Raw genomic sequence first — 22,187 nt, 5'->3', positions numbered from 1 at the left:
CCTGCAGAAACCCAGACCTGGGGCTTTTGGAGCAGCTGTTTTTTTCCAGTGGGTAAAGCAGGAGCGAGGAGAAAGTTCTTGGGTGTGTGGGGATGTGATTTGGTGACATCCTGCAGGTTTTATTTTCCAGGCTCAGGCGCAGCACAGCTCAATCCCCCTGTGGGGGTTTCCTCTTCTTCCCTTCCCATTCCCAGCAGATTTCCAGCTGTAAAATCCCCCCAAGTCTGCTGCTTACATAACTCTGCCTTTCTGGCTCTTCTGGTAAAGCAGAAGGGAATTTTCTTCCCCCTGCCTGGGTGGGGGCAGAGGATGCCAGGAAAGATTAAAAGGGCTCAAGGGCTGTGGCACACGTTTGGCAGGGGAGATAAATGAGGCTGCTCAGGGAGGGTCCAGCAGCGCCCAGAAAATCTGCTCCCAGCATTTCCAGCCCTGGATCCTGGGCATAACTTGTCCTGCTGTGTAAAGCAAGGCAGAGGTCTGGGTTTTTGGAAGAAGGGAGCTCTGTTTGAGGGCAGGGGAGCGCCGTGCACGGGCTCGGCCCGAGGACGTGCTGTGGTTTAGCAGAGGGACACAGATCCCTGGGTTTTCCAGGCTGCTGGAGGTGTCTGAGGGCTGAAGGAAACCACCCAAAACCCCTCCTGGCCCAGCACAGTCATGTGTGGATGCCACGGGCTACCTTGCTGGGAGTGTGTGTTCTCTGCGTAGATGTGGCAATCTGGGTAAATATAAACCCGTGTGGTAAAGCCTGGCCTAAAATAGGCTGGGGCTGGTGTTCCTTCTGGCTCAGCTTCTGGGAGCCATCTTAATTATCAAATATTGATGTGCTAGTAGAGCTCAGATGCTGACATTTATGTTGGATCCTGAATGCAGAGGGGAGACAGTTTTCCCTTTTGAAAAATGAATGGCTGTGGTGGAGGGGGGCGAAAAACACAATGCAGGATGGCTGTGGAGTTGTCTGTGGAGCACACTTAATGCTTGATTAAATATTTAATTTAGCAGCAGCGTCACACTCTCCTGTGAGCCATGAAATCTTGTTATGGAATTATAATTTCTTAAAAAAGAATAAGCATGCTACCTAGTGACCTGGCTTGTGCTATGTTTAGTGCTGGATCAGTAATTCTAAAGAAACGAGCCTCGAGTGTTTTACATTGAATATAAACAGTGGGAGCGAGTCTGTTTTGAGGCTGAATCAATAGAACTGGGTCAGATTCCTAGAGCAGGGTGGTTGTGGGCTCTGTTTGAGGCAGCTCTGTTCTCTCACAGCCACATCCATCCTCAGCTGCTCTTTCCCTCAGTCCCCTTTCCCTTCCCCCTGCACGCAGCGCAGATAACTTGGATTCTTCTGGCAGCCTCTGTGCGCAGTAACCCAGGTGCTTTCCTTGTTGCAAAACTCCTCAGAGCAGCCTGGCTGCAGGAGACCTGAGCTCTCCTGAGCCTGGGGTGACCCGAGTGACCAATGCTCTCCCTCCTCCTCCTCCTCCTCCTCTCCCGAGCAGCACATCGCCATCCCGAGGCCCGATCGACCGGCGGAAGTGAGGACCTTCACCTTTTATCTCTCCAATATTGGCAAGGACAGCCCCCAGGGGAGCTTTGACTGCATCCAGCAGTATGTGTCCAGGTGAGTGGGCATCCAAGGAAAACCCAGCCTTTTTTTTTTATTGTTTTATTTTTTTTTTACCCTCTCCTCTGGAGCATCTTTTCCCTAACAAAGCTTAATGCACGTTCTTCCTTTTTGGAGTCTTTCTGATCTGTTTTGATGTGGTTTTTTTGGGAAGCATCTAGTTCCCTCTCAGGTGCTCTATGTGCCCCCCACTATTATTCAGCTAACACCCCCCAGCTGCCCCCCAGTGCCAGCCTGGTGTCCCTTTGCAGTGTCAGGAGTACCTTTTCCATTGCGTTTCTCTTGCAGCAATGGCAATATCCACTTGGATTGCCTGGGAAGCATACAGGATAAAATCACCGTGTGTGCTACTGATGATTCCTACCAGAAGGCGAGGCAGAGCATGGCCCAGGCAGAGGAGGAGACTCGCAGCCGGAGCGCCATAGTCATTAAACCTGGGGGGAGATATGTAGGTAAGCAGCCACTCCTTCTGGGGCTCTGCACTCCAGCTGGGACTCAGCAGGCTCTGGAGGCAAATCCTGATCTTGTTGGCTTGGTTGTGGCCGTCTGAAAAGTTCCTGCTAGTGCTTTGTGGGTGATTTAGGGGGCTGCTCTCCTTGTGTTGCGTTGCCTTTACTCCCATTGTCACCCCAAGGAGCTGTGGCTGCCCTGGAGGCGTCCGAGGTCAGGTTGGAGCAGCCCAAAGGTGTCCCTGCCCTGGCAGGGGGTGGCACTGGGTGATTTTAAGGTGGCGCCCAGCCAGCAGCGCTGAGGGCTGTCCATGTGCAGAGCTCTGGCCTTGGGTCACGTCTGTCACATGGGCCCTGCTGAGCCCTCCCCGTGTCCCTGCTCCGGGCCAGCTCAGCCGACAGTGCCACCCCTGTGGTGTCACAGCTGTGCCCCACGGCGCCATGGCAGGGAGGACACAGGCAGCAGTGCCCTCTGTAACAAACACAGGCACTAGAGCAGCCTGGCACAGCCCTTCCCACCGTGACAGCAGCAGGAAAGCCTTGGCAGAGGAAATAAAACCATGGCAAATGACACAGGGAGCCTGCAGAGACCCAGGGCTCAGGGCCCTGCTTAAGCTCAGCTCACAGACTCTGGGCACAAACAGTAACCAGAATGCAGTTTCACTATATATTTTTTTTTTTTTTTCCTGAGGCAGCTGCTTTTCCTGCAGCCCATGTGATCTGCAGCCAGTCTCTTCTCAGAGGGATCTGTGATGAGAAGGATTGAGTTGCAAAATGTAGAACTGACCCAGGCTCATTGTCACAGCAGCCAAGTGCTCAAAGCTGAGAAAGGAGATAGTAATCAGGAAGGAAATGCATTGATTTCCCGTAGGCCAGAAGATTATTTTGTTTAGCTCCTCTTTGAGAACATTACAGTAAGTGCCTGAAGTTAAAGCTTCTGAGGGAGAAGATTCTCAATTTGCTTCCTGGAAAGATGGAGCAAAACTTTTTAAGATTAAAAATCCTCCTGGCTAAAACCTTTCAGTAGCCCGAAATGGAGACAGAGCCGTGTGGAGGCAGCAGGGGCAGAGCTCACAGGGCTCCTAGATAAGATGTCAGTCAGTGTTTGAGGAGGAGAGCTCTGCTCCAAGAAGGAAGGGCTTGGAAGGACAGTCCTGGTGTGGGATCCGCAGGTCCCGGAGTGCCAGCAGCATCAGCTGATTGCTGCAGGCTGGGCTGAGGGACAGGGCTGCTGCCTCTCACATTGCCAGGAGAACACGGAGCTCAGCACTCGAGTGCCTGTGGACTCCTTCCAGGCAGCTCAGATGTGGAAAAATTTATAGGAAATGTTGAAATTGGAGAGCAGCAGGCCTTGCAGATGTGAGCTGACACTTGAATAAATAGATATGTAAATAGAGAGCTGCAGGTAAAGCTGCAGGGGATGTGTGCTTGCAGCCACACTAAATATGTGTGCATGCAGCCATAGACATGCACGTGTATAAATATTTGAAAATCCTTTGTGTCCTGGCTTAACTTGGTTTTTTCTTTTCCTATCACTGCACATTTTGGCTCCAGCCTTTAAATGGAAACCTCCCAACGTGATGTTTTTACTGTTCATGACCTGGCAAGAGTTAAGGCAGTTCTAGAAAGCTGACGAATCTTCTCTTGTCCCATTTCTGGAAACAAAATCCAGTTGACCTCTGGATTGTGGGATGTTTAACGTGCGAATTGCTGTTGTTCCCCCTCTCACCTCCCCTCAGCCCTGCTGAGGATGGGTCGTGCTTCCTCTCCCAGCACTGTGGTGTAGAATAAAAAGCCAGGAAATGGGGCCTGGGTTACGCAATGTGCAGCTCAGTAAAACAAACAGTGCAGACAATCCCCAGTATCTTCAGATGACTCAGTTGCAAACGTTGCTTCCTAGCAATGGAGCAGTGCCCTGCTGGAATAAACCTCCCAAACACTTGCAGTAAATGCTGGATGTTGTTTGTCCTGGTGAAGGTCACTTTCTCCAGCCCAAGTGATTATTGATTGGATCTCCAGGTTTCTAGACCTTGGAACCCACACGTTTTGGTTTCAGCTTTGCTTGGTTTGCCTTTGGTAGCAGGAACCTGCTCCTCTATTTGAAAGAGTCCCCATCCTTTGATTTGGGCTCTGCTAAGAGGTGGTCTGAGGGGTCTGTCTCCCAGTAGGAATGGGAAAAATGAACTGTGGGGTCGTGCTGTCAGCAGCCAAGAACCAGAGTGGGGATGGAGCTGAGCTGCACTCCTGAGGCAGCTTTGTGTTGTCACTCGTGTGCAGTGGAGAAGGGGTTATTCCATCGGCACAGGCAGCACCCTCATGAATAGGCTGATGGCCCAGTGTCAGCCCCATTCATGGGGCCGTGTTCGGAGGGGGAAGGGAGGTGACCCAGCCCCATAAAGTTCCTATTGTTCTAAAAGCAGAAACATCTGCTGGAGGAGCGTTTTTGCTGAGCTCAGCAGCGGGGAGCCGCTCGTTGACCAGTTCTGGTCTTTCCACTCCGTATTTCCCACTCTTCCACACAATAATGCAGAATTTTCCTCTCGTAGGGAGGGCAGAAATAGTTCGATTAACCGTGGGGGATACGTGCACTTGGGATAAATGAAAAGCTGGCAAACAAAGGGAGCTTTATGTGAGCTGGTGGCCAATAATGCTCAGGTTTCCAGAGCTCGGTGTTGCTGTTTACTCGTTCCAAGCTTGTCATGACCCATAAAGCTCACGGGACGCTCGCTCCGCCGGCGCGTCGGGACCGAGGGGGTGCGTGCTGCTGGTGTTTGTCCTTCCCTGTCACCTCGTGCCACCTCCCAGGGCTGTGATGGACTCCGGATCGGTGGTGACAGCCCACTGGCCCGTGCGAGGCGACTGCTGCACTTCACTATTCTCATCTCATTTTAGGCAAAAAGGTTCAGGTGCGTAAACCTGCACCAGGAGCTTCCGATGCTGTTCCCTCCAGGAAGCGCCCAACGCCAGTCAACCTTGCCAGTGCAATAAAGAGAGGCAATAGTGCCATTTCCCAGAGACCCTTCAAAGATAGGGTTGTGCACTTACTGGCACTAAAGCCTTATAAGAAACCTGAACTTATTCTCAGATTGCAGAAGGATGGACTTTCTCAGCAGGACAAGGATTTGCTGGATAACCTTCTGCAACAGGTTTGTACTCTGATGAAGGCAACGATTTAGGTAAAGGGAAAAAAATAAAAAAAAATGTCTTGTCAGCCCCCCCTCCCTCCCCTGGCCGTGGAAGCTGTTATCTCCAGGCTGCAGCTGAGTGTGACTCTGAAGGCTGTGGGGGACACAGTTCTCAGCTCCCAGGGCTGGTGCAGAGATAGCAGGAGCCTCCCCTGGCTACGCCTCGGGTTAGGGGGGTGCAACCAAGCTGGATGGTTTTGGCTCACCAGATCAGTCCCTTTCAGAGGGACACTTCTGCTTGGTCATGGGGAGGATTCTCTTAACAGAGGATCTACAAATTATTTGATTATAACCTCTAAATCTCCGTTTTATCCTCATGGACGTAAAGGAGCCACGCTCTGTATTGGTACAAGTTTTGTATATGAAGGAAAAGATGTCCCCCAGTTTTTTTGTACTCTCAGAGCCCTTCCTGCTTGGAAGTGCCAGTGGTCAGGTGTGAAGATCATGCAGCTCCTTGCCAAGCAGATTATTTGTGTGTCAAGTGTGAAAGCTGTCTCCAGGCTGAATCAGTTCCTAGCACTTTGAGTCACATTAAAGGTGCCATTTTAGACCTCACAGTAAACACCTTCATTGCTTTATTAAACACATCATGGCTATTTATTTAAATGCTGCAGCTGCCTTCTTCTGGACTGGAATCAATTCTGGAAAAAACTCCTTATTTCTTTTCTTTTTTACTCCTTTCCATAAAGAGTGAGACAGGAGTTCACTTTGCCCAAGGGCACAGGGCAGGTCGTATTAAAAACAGAGTCACAGCTGGCACAACTCGTTCCTTCCTTAGACTTTAATCCCAGAGCCCTTAATTTCCCAGCAGCTTTTTGCAGCACTTTTCCCAATCCTCTCGCTGAGTTTCAGAGCAGAGGGCTCCGTTTCTGCTGATGGTTTCTGATGGAGGCTGTGCCCCGGCCCTGGCGGGCGGGCGGCGCGTGCGGGGCCACCTCGCTCAGGCTGCTTTGGCTGTGAACGTGCAGCTCGTAAAGTTAATCCCTCTCAGCCCTCCCGGGGCTCCCATCCACGGGCAGACACAGATAAGCTAAAAATTACAGGCTGTGTTAAAGCTACACAGCTAAATCTGTCTAGGTGTGGGTTTCATTGTGCTCTTGCATCTCTCTCTCTCTCTCTCTCTCGCTCGCAGGACTCCGTGTTCCTGGCGGCCTTTTTGCCTCATTTTGCAAGGTTTCTATTTTTGGGAGGGTTGGGGTGGAGCTTGCAGAGTCCCACACGAGCAAAACAAGGAGGTAGCAGCTCTCAGCCTCTGTGCACAGAAAAATCCAAGTTGTTCTTCCCAGGCTCCAGGAACAGGCAGGAAACAGAGAAATTCTGGGACAGTTGTTGCTTTTGGGGTTTTTTTTGTGAAGGAGAACCTGGGTTGGCTTTTGTCTCCTGGGTGTGTTTACAGGGATACCTCGATGTAAAACAGCTCAAATTCTTGCTGTATTTTGGCTCAGGATTTTGGAAAGCTGACAGGACTGAAAGGAAAAACAAAGTGTTTGTCATGTAAGCTGATAACTGGGCTTTCTATTTTTTGCTTATCAGGAGAGTTTGCCGTGCTGGTTGTGCAGCCTTTTGCTCTGAAATGCCTAGATTTTTAATATTTTTACATTAGGTTGTAGCCTCCCTAAAGCAAAAGCAGGGCAATCAGCAGCATCTTCAGTTCATTCAAGACTTCCCACTCCTTTGCTTGTTTTTGAGGCATTTTCCTGCTGTGTGGATAATAGAAATCCCTGAGCACAGCCGCGTCCTGAATGGAGAACAGTAATCCCTAAACAGATGCACAAGATCCCCGAGCACTGAATAAAAGCATTTTCCACTTTCAAGGGTAGCAGTCCCTGAGCTGAGGGGCTCCAGCAGGGAATTTGGGCTGCAGCTGCTGCTTTGCCTGGCTGTGGGCAGAGCATTTGGCACCTGGGCCTCCTTCTCCCCCTTCACAAACACATTGAAGGCTTTATTTCCATTTGGAACTTGCCGTGCTCTGCAGGCTGAGGCTGCCCAGAGAAGCTGCCCCATCCCTGGGAGTGTGCAAGGGCAGCTTGGAGCAATCTGGGATAATGGGAGGTGTCCCTGCCCTTGGAATCTGATGGAACCAGGCCATTCCATGGATCACCCAGAGAGCTCTCACTCTCTGTGAAAGCCTCACTGGGGCTCTTTGCTTTGTTCCAACTCTGGATTTTCAGGCGTTTACCAACAGCAAGAAGTTAAATTTTCAGTCAGGCTGTGGAAAGACTGATCCAAGTGGGATAACTCTTTCCCAAGCTGTTTCCATTCTAGTCCAGCTCTGCCCGTTCCAGCAGCTTCTCCTCTCTGTGCAGGCACCACGCAGGGTTTGTGGGGAAACTGCACGGGGTAGGGTTGGATAAAATGTCATGAGTGTGCTGAGCTCCCTGCAGTGCTCTGCTGGCTTCAAGCTGCAAATCCCAGGTTCTGTTCTTGCCCTGGAGAAGTTCTCCATGAAATCCAGGTGGTCCCAGGGCATTCTCTCACAGCTCCCTGAGGAAGCAGCTCTCTGTGGCCTGTTCTGTTGGCTCGTTAGTGAGAAATTATCTCCTGGCAATTGTTGACCAAGTTATGGCCCCCAGAGTTCCTCTTTGGCCATAAACTGCCCCATTTTGGCTGTGGGACAGGTGTGATAAGTGAACTGCCTGTTCCCATTAAGGCTTTATTTCCAGGTGTTTCCATCAAGTGGTGTTGTGCTGGTCCAGGCTCCCCAAGCTGAATAATCTCTTTGATTTGAAGATATGACTTATTTCCCACTCAACTGGATGTGCTTTAGAAACTCATTATGAATTATTGCAGTGACAAGGCGAAAGGAAAGGCACACTTTGATTAAATAATCTTAATAATAAGGAAATGAAATATTAAAGTCTCTCCTTGTTCTCTGACATTACTAACAGCTGCTAAGTCTGCTTAGATTTTGCCTTCATCTTAGCTCTTGTTTGGTCGAGGAAGTGAGAAAATGAAACCCTAGTGATGCTTTTCCAAATTCACTCTGTTCCAGGTGGCAAATCTGAGTGCCAAGGACAGCACTTTCACACTGAAAGATTGTGTATACAAAGAAGTGCAGAAGGACTGGCCTGGCTACTCAGAAGGAGATCAGCAATTGTTGAAGAGGATCCTCGTTAGGTAATGATCCATTTTCTTCTCTGTGATGTCATCCAGGGAAGGTTCTGTAAATCAGGGTGACCAGGGTCTGTCAGCTGAGTGTGTGACTTCCTTTGGCATCATTTTAAACTGTCCATCACCCAGGGGCCTGTAGGAGTGGACTAAAGTTGAATATCCAAGTGGATCCACTCTTCACGTCCTCCTGGGCTGGCTTTAAATCCTTAGAGGCAAAGCTGGGGGGAAGCCTGCCAGGGAGCAGAGCTGGTGCAGTTGATGCTGCTGGTCTAAAGGCCTGGGAGATGAGGGGATCAAATGTCTCCAGCTCAGCTCTCCTTTTAAACTCTGCTTCCTTTTCCCCACATCTTCCTGTGCAGGCCCAAGTGTTTCATCCTAAATCTGAGATTGGGTTGAAATCGCGGATGTGTGGAAGAGCAAGAGGTTGTTCTGTAGGGATAAATCCCTTTAAAATGCTCCTGCTTGGAGTGTGATCTCTGTTCCCATGTTCCCTCTGGAACAGCCCTGAACTGACTCAGTTCATCCTTATTGCTGACATTTTTTTCCCTCTAGAGATATTTTCCTTAGGTGAAGCCTCCAAGCTTGGAAGCTTCTGCCTGGCAGGGAAAGAAATCTCCCAGTTTTACACAGAATTCTGCTCTCAGTGTTGATATTTTTCAGTGCCTCGGTTCAGATTTTGTCATGCAGGCAGAGCTTTTACTTGTGCTTTATTTTATTGCACTTTTGGTTAAGCTGAAGCACAGCATGCTCTGTTTGAGCACTTCCCATGATTTAAAAGCACAATTGACTCGGAGATGAGACTTTTTAAACCAACAGAAAACTTGCACTCCAAGTGCTTTGGTGTGCTCAAGGAAAATCAAAACTCATTTAAATGGCCTTGATGTGAAATTATAATTAAAAGGAAAAATACAACTGCCATGCAATCTTTATGGCTTTCAAAAAAAAATTACCCAAAGTGAATTTTTCCCTGTAGAAAAGCCATGTTTACTGCTTTTTCTAGAATTGTGGCATTCACTTGGGCTGGGGTCTAAAAATAGACCTTGGAAAGGATGTATTCAACTGTACAAACAAAGCCCTGCTCAGGCAGTGCAGGTAATGAGGCTCCAAAATGGGAAAAAAACCATGTTGGGTTGAAGGCAGGAGCAAAACAGAAAAAGGGCACAGGAGGCAGCAGGGTTTGCATCACCCACCCAGGGTTCAGGCCCTCCCAGCGGCCACTCCGTGCTCAGGAGCTGCAGTAATTAACACATCTGCAGTAATTAACGCATCTGCCGACACTAAAGCTGGCTCTAGCTAAGCTTGGGTTAAACCAGCTCGTTTTCTCCTCCTTTTTTGATGTTTTCCATCCCTCTGGGGACCCCGGGCTGTGGGAGGTGTCCCAGCCTGGGTCTGGGTGAGCTTCCAGCTCCTTCCACCCCAAACCATTCCAGGATTGCCTGGAATCTTTCCTCTGCTGAGCTCAGTGCTTTCATGACTCCTGAAATCCATAATTAACAATGAGAAGATGTGACAGGCTTGCTCAACCAGCCCCCAAAAGCCACTTGGACTGGGTTATTTGGGCAGTGTCAGTGTCCCCGTGTTCACAGTCCCCAGGTCCTTTCCTTGAGCTGCTCTGTGGCTGCTGAGGTTGTTTTAAATAAAATTAACCAAAGCCAGGCCAGCGGTGACACTGCAGATGTCTGAATATTGCTGCAGCACAGCCCAAGGTTCAAGCTCGGGTTAAAAGCCAGATCTTGTCAAGTGCTGGGTGTTACCTCTGAGATAAATCTTCCCAATGTTTGAAGGATATGAGTGAGCTTTAATGCTGATTCCAGTTTCTTGGGAGAATTTAAAAGTGGGGTTATTCAGGCTCCACAGCTCCTGACAAACTGACTGCAGAGCTGCTTTATTAAAACCTTTAACCCTGAATTCTATTTTATTTTTCAGTTTGTCAGCTGCAACTTGATGCAAGAGTGGGTTTTTGGGTTTTTTTGGGTTTTTTTTTTGGAATGATTAATTGAGGGGCAGTCTGGTGTCAGAATTGTTGGTCAAAGCTGGTGGGCTGGGAAAATACTCTGAGATCTGCAGAGGAGCAGAGCCCCAGCCTGGAGGGGAATTCGAGTGATTCTAATTGTACTTCTTGTTGCTACGAAAGGTTTTTTGTTTTTTGTTTGTCCAATACCACAAATACAGCCCAGAGTAACTCTGTTTTGCATGATGCAACTTAAAAGTATTATTGGGAAGCCCAAAATGTAAATCCTGGTGGACCAATAATACCTCAGCAGTTCCTGTTATAATGCTGCTTTTCCTGGACCCAGAGGAGCTCGCTGCAGAAAGGGCTCCTGTTGCCATAAAATGTTGTTTTAATGATGCTGATGAGTGGGAGAGTTTATTCCTCAACACCTGAGGTTGAGTTTCAGCCCCTCTTCAGTGAGCTTTGCTTTCTGGGTTGTCTCCGAAAGCAAACGCTCAGCAGAAATTTGTTTAATTAATGTCTCCCTGAGCTGTATTTCAATCAGCAGGAATAATATCTGCTATCCTTTACACCTTCAAATTCAATGCCACTTTCACTGGTCTCCATGTGAATTATGTTTCTGAGGCTGGAATTAATTTGTTTTAATTCTTACGTCACCAGTTCAGGAGAAAAAAAGGTAAAATTGTCAAAAAAAGGAGTTCCAAATTCAACAGGGAATCCTTTCACGTGTCCAAGAGGTCCAAGGTGTCCCTTCCATTGCCAAAGAGCCACAAAAATCATGGGAAGGCAAGAAGGGGAAGAGGAATTCCAATTTGTCATGGACACTTTCCCGTAGTAATGTCTCCTCCCCGGACTTTGTCAGAGAGCAGGGCCTGAAGAAGCCCCTTTGTCCCAGCCGAGCCCCAGGTGTGCAGCAGTGCCAGCTGTGCCTCCTGGCGGGGTGCGAGCAGCCCTGGTTGTGTTTTGCAGGAAGCTGTGCCAGCCCCAGAACAGCGGCGCTTTCCAGGCAGAAGCTCCTTCCCTGAGCCCTCCAAAGGACACCCTCAGCTCCAGCTCTCCCCCCCAGGTGGGTGATCCCCTCCTGCCCCTGGCTGCTGGCTCCGGGCTGAGCTGTGCCTGTCTGCACCCTGTAATCACCTGCTGCTGGGGCAGGAGGTCCTTGGGGTTTTATTTCTCTTTTATTAACTTGGAGTCTCACTCTGGCTTTGCTCAGCATCTGTTTCTCCTCTGGACGTGGCTCAGCCAGGGCCTGTGGGGAGGATCTCTGGCAGTGGAGGCTCAGGTTTGGTTTTAAGGGCTAAATTCCTTTTGCAGTGCCTCCATCCCTGCTGCAGTTCCTGGGAGAAGGAGCTTGTGTTTTCCTCATTACTAATAATTGAGTGGAACGAAGCTGTAATAAGCAGCTCCCAAACATGGCTGAGTTATTAAAACCCTTGACCTTTTGCAGCCTAATTGCTGTGACAGATCAGGGGCAGGTTGGGCTGCTCCTGCCTCAGAGATGCCGGAGCAGGGAGCTGTGAAAAGAACACTTTGCCTGCTTTTTCCATGACCATAAACCACACAGGAGCCGCCTTTGACGTGTGGCTCGTCCCCACTGCTCCCAGGATCTCCCAGCGCAGGCATTGTGAAATGTTCTGCCTTCCCTGCTCCCAGTGTGGGTCAGCCCAGACAAGTTGAGTATTTATTCTTCTCCTGCCAATGGAATGTGTAATGCCTGCTTGTCTGGACAGACGCAGCGAGGATTAGTGGCAAGGAATATTAACAGGTAAAGAAATTATGTGCGCTCTGGCACTGAGAGAGAGGCAATTCTCTGGTTGAGAACAAGGACTGTGTAACTTGTTTGCCAGGTAGCTGATTCCAAATCCTCTCCTGCTCTGCTGTGGGCATGTTCCTGGTGAATGAAGAATGATCACCTTCAAGTTAGCTCACAAAGATCCTGGTCTTGGGTCGTATTTCAAGGTTGAAAAATCATCCTGTTTCTCTGGCTGTCCACATTTTAAAGATCCAGAGGTGTTTAGGGTGAGGTTTTGATCTCAGAATGACCCAGCTGAACCCTGGGTGGTTGGTTGTGTTGGATTTGGGAAAGGCTGGTGAAACAGGGACAATCCAGTGTGGAATAGAAATGTTTCCAGCATGATTCTGTCGTGTCAGACAGCAAACCACAGCACTGTGAGCTGTCACTTTTTTAATAGTCTCTGGCTGTAGTTTCTATTTAGAGAAATGGATTGTAATGGGTGCAGTGCCAGCAGAGGATTGGGATTTGGTAGGCTGGAATGCAGAATATTTTGGGAAGGTTCAGCTGTGGAATGAAGGTGAAGAAGATTGGTCTGGTAATTCTAGAAAAGGGATGTATAGAACCCTCCTAACCAGAGAGATGAGTTTGGAGAAGCTGCCATTGGCTGTTTTTAGAGAAAAGGTTGTAAAATCTGGCAGATTTGTGAGCTGTGTCACCTGTTGGGAGCCCTGCAGATGGAGATGTCCCCTCCTGGGGGAGGTGATGTTGCCAAGCCGGTCGGACGTGCTGTCCTTGCCCCTTGAGCTCAGTGGCAGAACCAGCAGCTCCTCCTTAATTACCCTGACAGCTGGAAAGAATCCCTGGCACTGAGCAGTGTCCTCAAGACCCCCGAGTTCGCAAAGAGAAAGAAAAACCCAGGTGAAAAAGAGGGAATTAGGGGCTGCTCCAGCCACCCTGCAGCTGCATCTCGGCCGTGGAACAACATTTCCATTCGCAAACGCGTCGCCATCCTGCCTGAGACAGAAGGAAAATAATGGATTATCCAAAAGAAATACCCAGAGCTATCACTTGTTTTCCTCTGGGCACGGAATAATCTTTGGCTCAGAGCTGGTGCAGCCCCAGCTGCCAGGTGGGCACACAGTGAGGGCTGGCTGAGGTGCTTTTGGCTGGGCTCAGCCTGATGGATGGCTTCTTCCATGGAGCAGCTTTGCCAGGCTGGAGGCAGCTGGGAGCCACTTCCTTCTCTAGCCTTGCTCAGAAAAGGGTTCTCAGGTCACGTTGGCCCCTGTGACGTGGCTTTCTAGATGTCCCCTTCTGCCTGAAGTTCTGAGAACCGAGCGCTCGGCACTTCCTCCCCTCTTCCGGGCAATGCCTCGCTCTTGACGAGAGGAAGGGGTGAAGCTCTTGGCCACAGAGCTGGGAATAAAATGCAGAACTGCTGATCCCTCCCTGCTCCAGAGGGCTGAGCACGTTTTTTCCTTCCCTTTGGAACTTTGGGGTGCTCAGGACAGATGTGTTTATCCCGGAATTGTTTGGGTTGGAAGGGAGCTTAAGGAGCATCCAGTGCCACCCCTGCCGTGGGCAGGGACACCTTCCACTGTCCCAGGCTGCTCCAAGCCCTGTCCAGCCTGGCCCTGGACACTTCCAGGGATATTTCCACGCTCCAATTGGCTGGGACAGGGGGAGGGTTTGGGTTCCAAAGGGCTGGGTGTGAAAGAAGCTGCAGTGAGAGCGGGCTGGGGCCGTGTGTGGATAATAGGGGAGGTCAGGAATTGCTGCTGGGATTCTCTGAGCTGTCCCACCAAACCCTGGGCTCTGGGAAGCAGCTCGGGATGGATCGGCTGCTTTTCCCGGGGATGTTCCCTTCTCTCCCCTGTATTGCACCACCACCTAGTGGCAACACCCAGCTCCACTGCTGCACCTTCAACGCCATTTAATTCTCTTTTTTCCCCCTCCCCGCTCTCCCTAACAGAAACGACCCTTACCTGTGGAGTTCATCGACCCCCTGGCCAACAAAAAGCCCAGGATCTCCCATTTGGCTCACAGAACTCAACCCACTCTCAACGGGAAGCTGAATTCCTCCAACGGGAAGGACAGCCTGGCCCCCCCTGCCCCTGCCCTGCCCCCGGAGCCCGTGAGCTCCAGCTCCTCCCTCCCGGCCCTGGAGCTGCCCAGGCCCCACGATCCCCTCTCGGATGTCAGCAACGACCTGACTCACAACGGCAGAGACTGTGAGAGCAGCACGGAGCCTCCCGAGAGACTGAGTCACCCCCTGCCCACAGACTGTGCCCAGAGCAGCAAACACAACTGCGGCTCCTACGTCAAATCCAAGAAAAAATCCAAAAAGCACAAAGACAAGGAGAAGGACAGGAAGGAGAAGAAGAGCGAGGAGAAGTGCAAAGAGGAGAAGCAGAACTGTGAAGTAATAAAAAATGCTGATTTAGTTAGTGTTGCCCAGGAGCAGGTCCCAGGTGAGTGGGGGCCCAGAGGTGCTTTGGCGTGGGCTGGGTGTGGTGCCAGGATTCCCTGCAGGAATGGGCACATCCTGGGCCACCCCAGCTGCTCTGGGGACCCAAATGCCAGCGCTGTCCTCCCTCCAAATCACCAGAGGTGCTTCCTCTCCACACACAGGCTATCAGGTTTTTCCTGTTTAACCTTCCGTGCTGTTTGGAGCTGCCTCAGAGTGTGTCATGTTTCTCCTGGTTAAATTAAAAGCTGGGGTAATCTGTGGGGATGAAAGGCTGGGAGCAGTGGGAAGAGCAGTGCAGCGCTTGTGTTGGCTCCTGTGATGACTGTTGTTTGGGTTTTTAATGAAAAGTTACTCACAAAAGCTTTTAAAAAATTGGCTACAAAAGAAACGATAGATAAACCTGGTGATAAATGCTGCTAGAGCGGTGGAGAACCAGCTCTTCCAGGCTGGAGGAGCTTCCTCACATCCCACTGGGGCTGGGGATTTATTTACCCAAGGGCTGACACAGCAGTGAATCTCCACTGAGGTGGGGTGAAAGCATTTTCCATCGAGCCACTGTTCCAAAGTCAGCTCCGTGCATTCTTAGAAGTCAGAGCAGAGAATATTTCTTGGCTGATCCCATCCATTCCTCTTCCTGCTGTTTCCATGTTTTCTGCTGTTTGTTGCAGCTCCCCAGAGCACTGGGACTTTCCCTGCAGCCTCTGGGGATATCTGTTAAATTCCTTTGTGCATTTTCCTTCACCCTGTTACTATTTTCTACATTCCCCTTCCTCCTTGGTGCATGAAAATCCTCCAGTTTTGGCTCCCAAAGGACAATTTTTTGAAATGGAAACTCCTTTACTGGATTCCTGGAAAGGGGGAGCTTCTCAGGGTGTTGGGATTGAGCTGGTCCCTTCCCCTTCCCCACAGGCTTTACAGCAGTGACAAAATTCATTTTGGTGGCTCAGCTAAGGACAGTCCATGGGGCTGATGGGTGTGTGGCACTGCAGAACTGAGAGTTCTTCTACTTTTGTGTCAATCACAGGGGGTTTTTTTCTGTGAATTTTGCGTTTCTTCCACATTGTTTCTCTTCCCCATGAGCCTCTGGAGAGACACTCACACGTTCTCTCTTTTTGTCTTATAAATACCCAAATTCCTGGGAAGCTGCTGAGCCTCCTCCACCACCTTTTCTGCTTCTCTTTGCTGTTTAATTCCTGGGTTTTTGTTAATTACTGAGAGCTGGGGTTTGTTCCTGCTGCTGTTCTGAGGTAACGAACGCGAGCTGGGCTGGGAGCAATCACAAACAGGATGTGGTCGGTGCTGCCTGGATCCTGGACAGCCAGGGCTGGGATGTTTTCCTTCTGTGGGTAGCACCAGCCTCGTCCTGCTCCTTCCCCACATTCCCCCTGGAGCTGTAGGGAGGCAGAGAATCACAAAAGGTTTGGCCTGGAAGGACCTTAAAGCTCTTCTGCTTCCACCACCTGCCGTGGGCAGGGACACCTCCTGCCACAAGCGGGAGTTTCTCCCAGGAATTTTGTTCCAGAGGCTCTGGAGGGACCTTTGGGGTCCTTTCAGTCAGTAGGTGGCACTCACAGGCAAAACAAACCTCCTGTGTGCCTTCCCTTGCACCAAACCCTGCTCTGCATCTCCCAGGCTGTGGTCAGGAAAGGGGGAAAGCAGGAGGAGCTGCAGCAGGAGTTTGGGATTGGGATGGATTCAGAAACCCTGGCTTTGTGCCATCCTCCCATCCTGCTCAGGAAAGCTTTTCCCTGGAAATCCAGAGGAAATTCAGGGTACTGCTGACTCAGGTTGTGCAGCTGGGTGTGCTGAGGCTTTGGAATGTAACACACAATTTGTGGAAAATGTCCCTTTCCAAGGGTGGATCCAGCTGCTTTCCCCCTCACATTTATCCTGCGCTGCTTGGTGGATGTGCAGGGTGAGTCTGCTCTAGGTTTATTCTGTTCTTCCTTCAGTTTCTGAGCATTCTTTAATGCCTGGATTTGTGTTTGGAGCTGCATTCCCTAAAATCCTCTCTGTGGTGCCCCGCTCTGGGATATTAATTCAGGAATCTCACCCTGGAGAGGCCCAGAGGAATCTCTCGAGTGTGGAAGCAGCAGAGCAGAAGTTTCACCTTGCCCAGCTCAGCTCTGTGGGCTCAGGGCTGTGTTTTCCTCCTTCCCAGTGCTGCTCTCAGTGTTATCCCACTCCAGGCACTGTTTATCCGCCAGTTAAATTCAGATTTTTTTGCTGCTCGGTGCACAGGCTGATGTTGGTGTTGTTTTGCTGACAGACAAATACTGGAGGAGCCTTGAACTTTCAGCCACCTTGTTGTGGCTCCTCTGCCTCTGTCAGTTCCAAGCAAAACAGAAATCCTTTAGAATTCCATAAACTGTGTGTTTCAGGCAAGTTTTACGAGTTAGGAGCTGAATTGCAAAGAGCTTTGAAGTTTAAGAACATCTATAAACAAATCTTTATTTTTTCAGGTTTAAATGGAACATGCAATAATTCTAGTGTACCAACATCAACTTCAGACATGCCAGATTATTTATTGTAAGTATGTTTATCGGTTGCTTCATCACTCTGGGGTCATGTTCCAAGCTAAGAAATCACAACGTGCTGGGGATTTTTGTTGGACTTTTTGTGTTATTTGATAGAACTTTGTTAGGTGGGTGTAAGGAAAAGAGTAAACCCAGCTCTGCAGATTAATAGTTGAGACTAAACTTGATATCAAAGCTGCTTTTTACCTCCTTGAGGAGTTCAGGGTTATCTCCTATAAATTGTTCAAGCACTTCAAGAAACATTTCGTGCCTTAGAGGGGTTTGTAAGGATTAAACATCTCCACGCTCCTGCTGGAAACTTGGGATAATCTGCTGGGGAAGGCAGGGCAAGGAAGGATTGGGGCTGGTTTGCTAATTCTTGCCCTCCTCAGAGCCAAGATCATCTCCATAAAGCAGTGAAATATTCTTTCCTAGGAGGCTCTAACCCCTGGCTTAGGATCTGAGCTGTTTCTTGACTCTTTAATCAGATCCCCCCGAGGTTAATTCAACAAGCAAAGCCCAAAATTCCCTGTGAAGGGAGCCCAGAGTCTGCATAAACCCAAACCTGTTCTAAACAAAGCTTTGGGGTGAGGGCAGAACTTGTAGCTGGGGGGGGGGAAATTCTCTGTGCGTGTCCCAGCCTTGGGGGTTGTTGCCATCAGAGCTGGTTTGGCTGTGCTGGGATGGCTGGGAGGGAAGGGATGGAGGAGGAGGAAGCTCTAGGGCAGATAAAGGTTTCTGCTGTGGTTTTGCTGGATCAGCCATACAAACAACCCCTTCAAGGTGACGTTTTTAGGGTTATTCCAAAGAATTCGTGTGGCTGGGGGGAAAAATTCTGGTTTTTTTCCTCTCACCCACGTGCTGATCCCTCCCAAAATGGGATCTTGCAGCTCCTTGGGCTCTCCCCAGAGAAACTGGGAGAGGTTTCTGAGCTCTGGGAGCTCTGTGGTCTCACCCAGGATGATCTGACTGGTTTGTGCCCAGCTCCTCAGATTCTGAGACCTGTCAGTGCTGTTTGATGCTCTTTATCCTGTGTGGGTGGTTCTTTATCCCACCCCTGGCAAGGAGGATGTTCTAGAAGCTTAGAGCACGTAAAAAGTTAAAGCACTGAAAGTTTCCCCTTAATCTGAGGCCTAAATCAGCTTTTCCATGCTCAGGCACCACACTGGCCCTGCTGCAGCCAGAGCAGGGAGGCAAATTGGAGCCATCACCTACCAAAAGATGAGTTTTACCTTCAGAGAGGGCTGTGAAAATCAGCTTTAATGGCTTTTTGTTGAGCAAAATACCTTCCAAAAGGCCCCCAAAGGCACATCAGTTCAACCTGAGCTCAGGACACGTCAAGTGTCTCTAGAAGGTGCTGGAAATAGAGTTGCTGGTGGAAAAAAATACTGACTAAAGCTCCTCACCGTGGTTTCTTGTCATGCTCTTGCCACATAATCGCCCTGCCAGCGTTTTGCAACGATGGCTCAATGCTTTTTGTGTTCCTCTAAAGACTCTCAGCACTGGAAGCATCATATTCCTGCTGTTCCAATGCCTGGCACAGATGCAGAACTCCATGTTCTGCGGGCCAGCAGGAGTCAGAGGAGCTGTAGCAGCACTATCTGAGTGTCCTCCTCCACCCCCAGCTGCTCCAGCCTTGGCTCTACCTGCCCATTCCACCCTATCTGGCAGAGATAGGGAGTTTTGGGAGCAAACATTGTTTGTTTTACAGGAGGTCAAGGCAACAATCCCCGGTGGTTGCCTCCATAATTTGCTACTTTAATGCAAGTCAGGAGAGGAAACGGCCTCAGGCTGCACCAGGGGAGGTTGGGATGGGACATGAGGGAGAATTTCTTCACTGGGACAGGGAATCACCATCCCTGGAGGGATTTGGGGATGTGGCTTAGTGGTGGCCTTGGCAGTGCTGGGATTTGATCTTGGAGGGTTTTCCAGCTTTAACCCCAGAATGGTTTGGTCTGGAATGAGCTGAAGCCCATCCAGTCCCACCGTGCCATGGGCAGAGACACCTTCCACCATCCCAGGGTGCTCCAGACACTTCCAGGGATGAGACAACCACAGCTTCTCTGGGAATCCCATCCCAGACCCTTCACAGTGAAGAATTCCTTCCCAAACCCCCATTTAGGTGCTCCTGTGATCCTCAGTTATCCACGATTTTGTTTCCAGGCTCATCCCCCTGTGCTCAGCACCACCACAACCCAGAGAGAATCCCCCAAAACCAATCCCCTCCTAAAACCAATACCCCTAAACCAATCCCCTCCTCAAAACCCACTGACCTCAAAACCCATTGACCTCAAAACCCATTCCTTCCCAAACCCCCATTTAGGTGCTCCTGTGATCCTCAGTTATCCACGATTTTGTTTCCAGGCTCATCCCCCGGAGCTCGGCACCGCCACAACCCAGAGAGAATCCCCAAAACCAATCTCCCCCCAGAGAGAATCCCTAAAAACCACTCTCCCCCAGACCAAGCCCCCCTCCAAGCCCATTGACCAGAGCCTTTTCCCCTGCAGAAAATACGCAGCCATTTCCTCCTCGGAGCAGCGTCAGAGCTACAAAAACGACTTCAACGCGGAGTACAACGAGTACCGGGACTTGCACGCCCGGATAGAGCGGATAACCCGACGGTTCACCCAGCTGGACGCCAAGCTGAAGCAGCTTCTGCAGGGCTCTGAGGAGTACAAGGTAGGAGGAGAGCTCCCTGTGCACGTGGCAGGGCTGCAGGGCTTTGATCCTGCTCTCCTTGGGCCGGGCCGGTGTCTGAATTCCAGCCCCGGAGCTGCTGGGGAACGTGCACACAGCTGACAGCCATGGGGAATGCTCCTAACCCAGCTCTGTGCTGCTCCTTTTTCAGGCTGGAGCCACATCATGGGACTTGTTGACAAGGAAAGGCCTCAGTGAGACAATTGGTGTCCTTAGCCAAAAGCTGCTGGAAGCTATTAGTGTATCCCAGCCAGAAAAACTCATATTTGCACATATGGGAGCGTATCAGGGCTGGAAGGGGAGTTAGCACGGGGTCATCTGTTCCTCTGCAATCTTTGATCTTAATAATGCAGCATTATTGGGCTTGTCAGAGTGATTTTTAAAGAGTTTTAGCTATTCATTAGCTTGAAGAAGTGAGTCTCATCGAGGATAATAAACAGATTTTTACAGAGCACCTATTGTGCTAAGCACAGCTTCCTCCCTCAAACCTCCTGCCCTTCTCCTTGCAAAATTCCTCACTGGATTGTTTTTAGATCTTGCTGGGGGGAAAAAAAGATCAGTTGTGGCTTTGGAAATGTGAATTATCCTGGAATCCAGGTGCTTGTCACAGGTGAGAAATGAGGCTTCGTCCTTCTGTGTCAGCTCCAGGATATCCATGGAATCAGAGCTGGTTTGGATCTGCCCAGGGAAGCCATGGAGGGAGCAGATTTTGGTTGGAATTTGGAGGAATTGTGTACATTGAGCCATCAGTAAATACCTACTGCAGAACTGAAAATAAGGCCCTATTTCTTTTCTCTCTCTCTTTATTTTTTTTTTTTTAGACCATCCACGATCAAATTTTACAGGAATATCGGAAAATTAAAAAGGTAAGGGAATGTCCTTGGCCACAGGCGGCTTTTGGGTGGTGCCCCTGGTGTGACTGAAAGAGATGGGCCCTTGCCAAGAGCAAACCCAGGCTCTGAGGCAATTCCAGCAGATCTTTGTTCAGCTCCAGCCCATCCCTACAAGCAGCTCAGAAAGGGTTTGGGGGGAGCTGGGAGTGCCCCTGGATCCTGGGATCACTGAGCCGTGGCCCTGGCACAATGGGTGTGTGCACTCAGGGCCTTTATCTCTCCAGGGAAGGAACAGTTTGTGTTTCACATGCACAGGATCCCAGCTGGGATCAGCCTCTGGAGCTCTGGCCCTGGATTTTTTGGAGTTTGGGGCACATAAAATTTCAGTATTTTTATGCAAAGCGTCCGCACACCAGTGGGGATTTGGGGGTTTTTCTTTTAAATAAGTGAATATGGTCCTGAGCCCTGTTGTCCTGAGGGATTTAGGAGCTCTTTGGAGATATTCCCTGCATGTTGGAAATTCATCTTTGTCCCAGAGCCTCTGAGGTGGGGGCAGAGGGCAGGTGGGGATTGTTGGAAGCCCAGTTAGGCTGGGCCTAACTCAGGTGTGCTCCTTCCCCGTGAGGAGGCTCCTGGAGCTGGATAATGCTGAAAAGGGAATTTATTCTTGGCTGGGTCTGGTCAGAACAGGATTATTTTAAAGAGGGATCTAAAAAAGCTCCTTTCCATGGTTTTAAGCTGAAAGAGGGGAGGTTCAGGTGGGATTTCAGGAGGAAATCCTTCCCTGGGAGGGAATGGGGTGGAATTCCCAGAGAAGCTGTGGCTGCCCCTGGATCCCTGTGAGTGTTGGGTGGGGCTTGGGATGAGACGATCTTTGCCTTCCCACCAACCCAAACCAGCCCATGATCTGCTCTGTGCTGTCAAGGCTCAGCTTTGATCTGTCCAGAACCTTTCCCACCTCTGCACTTCCATTTTTTTTTTGTTTTGTTTTGTTTTGTCTTGCAGACAAACCCCAACTACAGCCAAGAGAAGAACCGCTGCGAATACCTCCACAACAAACTGGCCCACATCAAAAAACTGATAGCAGAGTATGACCAGCAGCAGTTTTAGCTGCCACTCACCCCTGGACTGGGTAGGGCAAACCAAAATCCAGTCACCCTGGACGTTACGTTCCCTTTTGTACACCCAAAATCCCTTTCAGAGACGAGCATTAATTCCTCGTGGTTGAAGAACTTGGGGATGACTTTAAGATGCCAGATCTGTCATGTCCACGTCCAGCACGCTCCTCCCGAGTTTTTAAGCCTCTCTGAATGTTGGAATGTAACAAATGGATAACAAAAAGCAAACAGACAAAAAAAAAAAAAAAAAAAAATTCTGCTTATTTGAAGCCAGCGTTTGACACCTAAGGGAAAACTTGCCTAAAGTGACCGAAGCTCCCAAAGGTTAAGAATCTGTAGTTTTCATGGATTAAAAGTTTGGCATGAAGTTGTAATTGCCCAGCTCCACGTGGGTTACAAATTGTCCTACAAATGGTGAGGAACTGGAATTGCTGCTAGGACTGTTTGGAATGAGAGCTGTGTGCTCCCGGCTCCGCGGAAATACACCACGTTCCCTGA

General features: G+C 49.8%; 1 protein-coding gene across 1 annotated transcript in view; it reads left to right on the top strand.

Moving 5' to 3' along the window:
* ELL (elongation factor for RNA polymerase II) overlaps positions 1 to 22,187 on the top strand; it is a 50,073-nt gene extending 27,886 nt beyond the window's left edge. Inside the window, exons 3-12 of the mRNA XM_066566280.1 lie at positions 1,497 to 1,618; positions 1,910 to 2,073; positions 4,963 to 5,216; positions 8,248 to 8,372; positions 11,290 to 11,386; positions 14,028 to 14,526; positions 16,988 to 17,054; positions 19,549 to 19,720; positions 20,560 to 20,604; positions 21,577 to 22,187. Of these exons, the coding sequence (XP_066422377.1) occupies positions 1,497 to 1,618; positions 1,910 to 2,073; positions 4,963 to 5,216; positions 8,248 to 8,372; positions 11,290 to 11,386; positions 14,028 to 14,526; positions 16,988 to 17,054; positions 19,549 to 19,720; positions 20,560 to 20,604; positions 21,577 to 21,681 (1,650 nt within the window). The 3' untranslated portion in view covers positions 21,682 to 22,187. The remainder of the gene's footprint in view (positions 1 to 1,496; positions 1,619 to 1,909; positions 2,074 to 4,962; positions 5,217 to 8,247; positions 8,373 to 11,289; positions 11,387 to 14,027; positions 14,527 to 16,987; positions 17,055 to 19,548; positions 19,721 to 20,559; positions 20,605 to 21,576) is intronic.

The sequence above is a fragment of the Molothrus aeneus genome, chromosome 27 (assembly GCF_037042795.1).
Source record: "Molothrus aeneus isolate 106 chromosome 27, BPBGC_Maene_1.0, whole genome shotgun sequence".
NCBI classification, from domain to species: domain Eukaryota; kingdom Metazoa; phylum Chordata; class Aves; order Passeriformes; family Icteridae; genus Molothrus; species Molothrus aeneus.
The sequence above is the reverse complement of the archived record's forward strand: the minus strand, read 5'-3'. Positions and strand labels throughout refer to the sequence as shown.